Consider the following 8,817-nt stretch of genomic DNA (forward strand, 5'->3'; position numbering starts at 1 on the left):
TCCAGTATGCTCTACATCTTGTCTTGGGAGCACCCTTTGATTTTACATCTGTAAGTAATTACCAGTTCAAGTAATTGACCTTTATGATGTTGTAGCAGTTGAAATATCAAGATTTCTCTATTTTTGTCTTCCAGTGCGACTTTCCAAACATACGGAGATGGTGGGCTCTTATTCTTCTGGAGAACTTTGGGGTTTTCTCTGAAAGGTAGATACTGGACATTTACTCCAGCCCACCGTTACATTTGCACCCTCTTCTGATCAATTTTAAATTAACCAAGATATATATATTCCAGTGCAGGAACCCTACAAGAGTCCCTTCCATGTGAAGAACAAGCTATGCTTAGCAGCAGTGAGGCGGTGTGTGTGTGTGTATATATATATATATATATATAAAATGTATATATAATTTCTTAACATATTTTACATTTATATGTCACATTTTCCTTTAATATTCTGTAATGAAGGAGCTCCCAATAATCCGGCACATGAAAGAAGCTGTGAAATGGCTCTATTCCAACAGCCATCTGCTCAGGGGTCCAGTGGAAGAGCCTCTTTTCATTCGAATGAATGAAGACGACAAGGAAAAGGCCCGCAACAATCTCCTGGAACAGTCAGAAGCTCCAGAGAGCCCTTTCTATTTCATTTTGTGTTCAGGGATGACATGGAGTTATTTTTGCAAGAATGTAAGGACAAAATGGGCCTGAGAGTGAATTCCTCATTTGATACATTTTAAGTTTAATTTATAAAGGATTGTCATGATAAAATGGGCCTAGGTGTGAATTGGTCATTTGTTGTCTATATTTTTATTGTTTATTTTAAACTGATGCTGAATTTTCTCTCTTTTTTAGTTTTTTGACATGTTTTATTTTACATAAAGAAAAATGCATGCTGCACATGTTCTTGTGAAATAAAGTATATTTTATATAAAATGCCCATAAGTTTCAAGCATTATTTTTCACCATCATGATCAGGAAGTAACTCTCATAATACAATGAAACGGACAACTATATACAATTATATTACACAAGATCAATGTTTTAAAATGCTTATTGTACTGTACCTTAATGTATCATTATAACATACGTATAAAGTATGATGTTTCGTTCGTAATAAAAGCAAACTACGCTCCAAAACGTTAGGTGGCGCTACTCGGTTAGAACGTTAGCTCCGCCCCTCACTTCAGGTTCTGGCGCTGGGGTTCTGAAACTGGTGCTGCTGCGGGTCTGCAGCTGGATACTACTGTATTGAAGCGGTCAGAATGTGTTTTGTATGTGTGTACTGTGTATTAAGAAATTGTTTGCGTGTGTGTAAAAAACAACAGTGTCATTATATAAACAAACTGCCATTTAAAGGGTTACAATCCTGAAAATGAATGAATGTTTGGTAGTTATGATCAGGACTGATGTTGGTTAAAAAAAATTCACTAATTGAAATTGGAAAATAATATTAACCTATACATTTTTTGACGCGCACATTTTTGTCCTCTAAGGACCTCCGAAATCATGTAAAAAAAAATATATATATATCTTATATTCACTACGCATGTCGGGTTACCTCGATATCCGGCAATTCTTTGCTGAGCATTGTAGCCATTCTGTCTGCTATGATCCTGTCTCTCCTCCGTGAATAACAAGTGAACAGTCTGTGACAATAAGTTTGAGCACGCACTTAGAACTTCAGTGACCGCGCCTAATATCACGAGACTAATCCATTTTCTTAAAGTCCCACACGACTCACTTTAACGACAAACTAAGAGCTTTTTGATAACACAGGTATCAATAAACAACTAATTTAAAGCGATGTTCACATCTATAAACTTAAAATCCCATAATTTTTTGAAATTGACATCAAGATGTGAAATTTCTCTAGTTGTGTGAGAAATGGTAGATTCCGACAAATGGCTTATCCAAACTATGTCATTAACTCCTCCCACTTTTCCCAGTTAACTTAAGGCTCAAAGTTTAAAGACCCCAAACTACCACTTTTTTCTGGATGGTTCTGAGCATTATTATTGTTATCTGAGTATTATGCAGTATTCAAGTATGTTATTGTCATTATGCAAAAGTCTAACTAGTTGGCTTTTTTTTTTTTTTTTTTACATTTTTTGCAATGTCAAACTGTCTCTGTAAATTACATATCATTTATCTTTAATAGCCTTAGAAAATAAAAAATGGAAATTACTATTGATTGGTTACTTAAAATTGTAGTTGGGATTTATCTTTGATCCACCACATTTCAAACTAATTATTGAATCACTTTTTCATTTAAATTTGAGCAAACATGTCTGCTCTCTAATCTTCCTGCGAGCTGTAAACATGTCCAACTAATCTTAGAGTACAGTTAATGATGAAGCAAACAACATTACAGATTTCTGCTTTATTATGAAACATACATTTTTGCAACAGATGTATTTTACATGATAACATTTTGTTGTAGTTCATTAAGTTAAATGAGAGAGAATAAAAAATTAACATATACTGTGTAAGAGCTTATCAGAATATATTTTAGCTTTGTTTTCTTGTTTTTATGTAGACTACTTCTATCACATGTAGAAATAGGTCACTTCACCTTCCATAGTGTTTATTCCCTCTACCTGCTTGCATCTCTCTTGTCTTTGCAGTCAGAGCGGGTGTCTCTCCAACACAACACAGCAGGCCAAACGTGAGCAGGGCTTGATGTTCAAACACCTGCCGACTGCTGAGGAGCTTTATTTTTAAAAACTGTAACTCTGGAGCTGAGCTTCTCACTGGTGAGTGTAAGTGTGTGTGCGTGTGCCTGCAGGTCTGAGTATGCGTTGTGTGTGTGTGTGTGTATGTTTGCACCTCAAGAACATTTGGCAGTGTCTGCTTACCGTTCAACACAATGTTATGCTTTACGGCAAGGCAATTATTTTTCTCACTCATTATGATCATTCAACACAACATTAGTCTTTATCACAAGACAATTATTTTTGTCACTCGTTAGAAACACAGTCAGAGCACAAATGCAGTTTAGTGCACTTTGCATAGAGTATTTTCAGTACATAATTGTGTATTTCACATAAATAACAACAGCATAGAATTAATCATTCCAAAATAAAACAAAGCTTTTAACCCCCACCCCCAACAGGATTTTTTGTTTGCCCTATCTTAGATTGATATTCGCCCTATATTTTTTCAAATCTAATATTTATGTTTGGGATAGCAGCCTCCTCATGCTGAGAGCTGATAAGCCCGAGGCATCTAACTGATCAGAGGGATTCTGGATCCTCTAGAATCAGCAGGGGTCAGAATACCATTATAATCAACCAGCTGTAGTAGTACAGAGCCAGTGCTCTAGCATATACAACGCACGTACCAGAACCCAGCACAGCAATGTCATCACGCATACTGACTCTGGCAACAGACGACACACTTGGCTCCAGTTCTCCTCTCCTCCATGTCAGCCAATTCGGTGAATCAGCTTTTGATTGATTCTCGTCACACAGTGTTTGTGTGCTGAAAGAGAAATTATTTCAGTCCTTGGGCAGTAGCAAAGCTGACAACAGATTAGTGTCTTTTCATTTTCAAAGGGAAGGCAGCTTGATTAGACATTGTCATAACAAATATCATAAATTATAAATTGTATACATTTATGTCATTTAAACCACATGTGACATGCATCAACCTGACTTTCATTAAAAATACCTTTGTCCTAAAAAGACATTTAAACCTTTTGTTAAAAATTTGTCTTCAAAATATAGTTGACCATTGCCTTTGATTGTTTTCCAAAGAGCTATAATAAAAATGTAACGAAAATTTTCTTTGGGGATAGAATTCACAAAAACTATTCTAATGTAAGGGGGTTTTAAAGTAGGTGTTTCAAACCAGTACACAGAACATTTGCTAGAGAAAGTACACATTTGCCCAATTGAATGTATGACTCCAAATCGCAACGTTACTGAGATATAGTGCTTGTGACAAATAGCCCCGGCCTCCCCTAAATGTATAGCAAGTAAGATGTATACAAAATTGCTGAATTGAACTACATGAACACTTATTTTTCATAATATTTACTCAAAATTCACTAAAAAATATTGGAAAATACAAAACGTGCACTATCCATAGACAAGGTTGTCAGTAGTTTTTGCTGTTTAATAAGTGAAATACCACTTCATGATCAGCCAAGCAGTTATGGTTACCGGCCAATGACAATAATCTTAAAATGGCCAAATAGTCAGCCAATATATCTTTCTATTACTAATTATAAAATTAATTCTGTGTGCTTATATTTTACCTTTTTATGGGTTAAAATATTATTTGATTTTTTCAGCATCAACAGGTCCCTTTCATTTGCAGTCTTGCATACATTTTACACAACCCCATTGCATCATCATCATCAGATTGATGCAATCCTTAGTGACTCTATCCTATGTGCATGTATGTGCAGATGGAATGTGGTTCATCACATTTCTGGTTTTAACTAACCTGCACACTTTCATGCATGCTTTGATCCGATAGGCAACTGTTCAAAAGGGAACGACAAATAGAGTTGTTTGGCAGTCAGAGAGAGAGAAACACAAAAACGGTTTCCTACATTTAACAGGCTACCTCCTGTGACAGAGTCGCAACAGGGAAGAGAAAAAAGGCAGTCACTTTTCTTTTTTCCCCCCTTTTGCTTTAGTTTTTTCTTGTTGAGCACCTCAGAAAACCTCTGTAAATAATGTTTGTCACACAAAACATTTGATGTATTTGAAAAGAGTTTTGGGCCTGCATGGAAAATTACTGCTCTTTCAACAGTTCCCAGCCCAGACTTTGTTGTCATGATTTTAAGAGTTGTACTGTACTTGTTCATTTCTTTTTTCTTTCTTGCTTTTTTCTTGTTGTCTTCACTCTTTCTTTATATCTGCACTCTGAACAGTCACACTGCAGCTGTTTTGAGAAATTATAGAATTCCTAGTTATCTGTATTCAATTTCTTTGTTCTACATTCATGTCTTCCATGGATTAGGACTAAGCATTAACAAATGTCAAGCTTCAAATGTTTTTCTTTTCTGCCAACCACAGTAGGTTTCAGCATTCTGGATTGAAAATGCCTGCCGTCTGGCAACACACTGCCTGTGTAGAACTTGGCAGATATCCAAAACAAAAAGAAAATTGGAAACCATAACTATTTCTGATATGACAAAACAACAGATAAGTATACTTAAATATTGTTCCAGGAGGAACCACAGCTTCACAGTCATTGCAAAGAATTGATAAATTAATTCACATAAATGACTGGTCTGTAAAAATTCAGATTGAATGAAATGTTGGGCTTTGAAATGCATGACATTTTATAATAACTTCCTATTCTCCGTTGTTGGTGAAGCATTAAACATTTAGAGTCTTTTATTTTCCCTCCACTGTTCTGCTGAGGTCTGAAACATAAAGTGAGAATCCAAGAGCGTATCTTTGGTGGAAACAAAGGATGGCATGTGAAAACAGAGAGGCCACACATCACTGGGACGAGAGCCAATCAGTCATTTCACAGTTTATGGTCCTTTAGAAATAACCACAGCAAAGGTGATGTATTGCCAAATGAAAACAAAACTAGAAGACAAATCAAGATTTTGTTCCTCAAATTTTTATGTTGGTGGTTTAATGTGAGGAATATTATACATACAGTTTGATGCCAAGTGATGCCACATGGAGTTTGGCACTTTAGGCATCCTATGTAAAATAATGATGGTAAATTTTGCACTGAGGTAAAAGTTGTAAGAGAGGTGTGAGTTGTCACAGATGTTTTCTGTAGTAAACTATTTGCATGCATTTTATTTGAGTTGCTCACATCACTTTAATCAGCATATGTCAGACAATCAGGCATAATATTACATCTTTCTAACATTGTGATTTACACCATGTAATGTTACAGTTCCTTATAAAGTTACTGGCTGAAATGCAATTTTACCTGCATTCAGTGCTTGTTAAGTATTAATTTTGAGCCCTGCCTGAGAGTTTGTGTTTAAATTGTATATTTTATCTTTAAATATCTGATCTTACAATATCATATGTGTTGTCATCTCTGCTTTATTCCATTTGACACTGGAAGTGAAAAGTTTTTGAAATATAACAGTGAAAGTTCAGGCTAAGGCAGATCCGAGCTGTGTCTGCTTGTCTTCAGATGCATCCAAACTCAGCACTGTTTGGCTGAGCTCTGAACTGGTTCTCACCATCTCCTTATTTCTCCCAAGTAAGCAGAGCCTAAACTTTAGGCCTGGGCTCTGTTCTGTCAAAAAGCATCGGGATTGAAGGCAACACTGCTGTGAGTTTATATGGCCACTCAGGCTAGCAGAGGATTAAAGGTGACTTGGTTTGCAAAGCACGGACGGCAGACAGTCAACTACACCTCTGATACTGTTCAAGGCTGTTTTGACTGCCAGTCAAGGATTTGGGGTCGCAGAGAAAATGCGAAGTGTTGGACAGCTTTGCCGGCAGCTCTACCTGGATTGGTGGGATCGGGTTGTGTCTGACCTTTGGGTTACGTTAACAAGAAAAGCACCAGCCCTTGAAGTCCTCTTCACTTCATTCCCAAACTCACTGGAGATTTTGCAGGTTTCCATCTGCAATTGGTGCAGTGGAACTCCTTCAGTGTATGTGACAAGGAGCCTCATCCACTATAAAGACTGGCAGTACTGGGACTGCTTATGAAATATGATGTAAACTTTGCTCAGGTGTAAATATTAATTAACTGCTGCTGATGCAACTATTGAGTAACATGGTGTAGCCTATACTGGGAAATCTTGTGGGTTGAAACCCATGGTCATATGGCATGGTCTTTCTGCTGAAGTTGTTTGAGCAAGGAAGTCTTGCTATTTAACCAAGTTAAGAAGCATGGTTTTGAATGAGACAGGTCACTGGTGTACATATGAATGGGAGACATCGTAACACTGAATAAGGCGGCTCTTGAAATGGAAGTCCCTCCTGACAGTTAAAAGAGCCAATCACCTTTTTATAGAGACAATGTCTGTCAGCTAACTCTAGAATGTGCAGGAATATTAGCTAGACCAGCCTGAAAAATAGTATTGCTGATTTGAAATATGTTGAACATAATCTTGACCAACCGTTTACAAGATTTCAATCTTTCCCCATTCTAGTAGATAGGCAAACTCATTCAGAACATGTTGTCTTCTACCACTGATGAGCACAACCTGCATTCCTAAGCTGTTCACTACTATGGAGGAAGAAAAAACTATGATGCTGAACAACTGGAAACCAGACAGAAATACCTGTTAATCAATTCTGTGCAGTATTTAGAGGGCATGGAAGTGTTGCTGACCCAGTCAATGCCAGATGACTGTAACAGCACAGACTCTCTCTGCAGTGTTCTGGCCAATCCTGTGAGATTTAGATGTATCCTGAAAACTGATCTATGCACAATCCAAGCCTGACCTTTCTGTTTAACACCAATCTTCAAAACCTTCCTTACTCTGGCAGTCAAAGTGATAAAGTGCAAGTGAGAAAAGTGCAAAGCGTGGGCATCTGGACACACAACAGCTGGCTGAACCCCATCCAAAAATATGTGATAGTAGGAAATAGTAGTGCTCCTGTGGTTTTGGGGGGTGCATTCTGCATGCTTAGCTCTAGAAATGAGTTTGAAGTGTGAAAGTTGATTAGCAGCAAATACAACAGTCACTCGTCTGGCTGACAGAAAATGAGTTTGTTCTACTTGAGAGGATTTAAGCAAGCTTTTATTTAATCTTGGAGTCAGCCGCGGCTCAACAAGCCATTTGTTTAACAGAGAGATGCACTGCTATGTGTGTCAATGTGTCAGCTCTAAGCACACAAATCTGGCAACTGTTGATCTGGAATTCCCATCGGTGTCAATCTTTTAGAGGATGAAACAAAGCTGGCTGACTGAACTACCTCTCCCAGTCTGTTTTATTTCACACTTTGACTTATCAGGCATCGAGTCCTCATATTCTACCTCAGAAATAGCTGTTGATCCTTTCCAACATCTCAATTGCAATTTGAGTCTACACAACATGATTAAAATATCTGTGAAGTCACAAACAACAGGGCTTTTTAAGGACATTTAAGTAGCAAAGCTGAATGTTGATGATGAATGCGTTTTTAAAAAGTTACAAGTTAAAATGCTTCTTCCAATGAGATTAGCTAAATATGAAATTATGTCATTATTAACTGTACTCACCCCAAACCAGGTGGTTAGTCTTAGTCACCGTTCACATTCATTGCACTGTTTTTCCTACAATTAAAGTGAATGGGCATCACCTTTTATGTCCCTCAGAAGTATTGACCAATGGCAAACAGAGTGTTTGCAATTCTATTTGCACTAGTGGCACAGAAATGAGACACTTCACTTTTAATTTTCAGTTCTGCTGTTGTTTTAAAAACATTTGAGTCAATCTCATATCACTTGAAAAATCACCAGCAAAATCATGGCAGATTGTTTATCATGGAGAGTCTCGGCTACATGCTAAATGTGTATTGCTCTGTAAAAGAGCTGCAGCAGTGCAGATAATTGATTTGCTTTTTTATTTTGTGCCGATAGGCCTCCGTTTATTTATTCCACAGTGAAACTGTCGAAGGCAATTTGAGGGCAGATGGCACGCATACCGATCACGTAAGCACACTCTAAAACTGACAATGCAAGCGTCCTTCCCTGAACCGCACATATATCAATGCAGATGAAAATGCCCTGCTGGACTAATTATCACAGAATAATTAAAGATATGACCAGCATGGAGAGGGGAGAGGAGGGTCAGGGGGAGGGGGAGGGGGGTCTTGTCTGAAGGTGGTCCTGATGATGAAGTAAACAAAGGCTCTGTGTGCTGTCCCCAGGAGATGATTATGAATCAAAA

The 8,817-nt window shown here is 37.6% G+C and overlaps 1 protein-coding gene across 2 annotated transcripts in view; it reads right to left on the minus strand.

The window, feature by feature from the left end:
- The window catches only part of LOC127649170 (dihydropyrimidine dehydrogenase [NADP(+)]), a 293,316-nt gene extending 291,553 nt beyond the window's left edge, over positions 1-1,763 (minus strand). For both annotated transcript variants that reach the window (XM_052134143.1, XM_052134142.1), the window contains exon 1: positions 1,555-1,763. In XM_052134143.1, the coding sequence (XP_051990103.1) occupies positions 1,555-1,593 (39 nt within the window). In that variant the 5' untranslated portion in view covers positions 1,594-1,763. The remainder of the gene's footprint in view (positions 1-1,554) is intronic.
- Positions 1,764-8,817: the final 7,054 nt, after the last annotated feature.

The sequence above is a fragment of the Xyrauchen texanus genome, chromosome 9 (genome assembly GCF_025860055.1).
Source record: "Xyrauchen texanus isolate HMW12.3.18 chromosome 9, RBS_HiC_50CHRs, whole genome shotgun sequence".
Classification (NCBI taxonomy): domain Eukaryota; kingdom Metazoa; phylum Chordata; class Actinopteri; order Cypriniformes; family Catostomidae; genus Xyrauchen; species Xyrauchen texanus.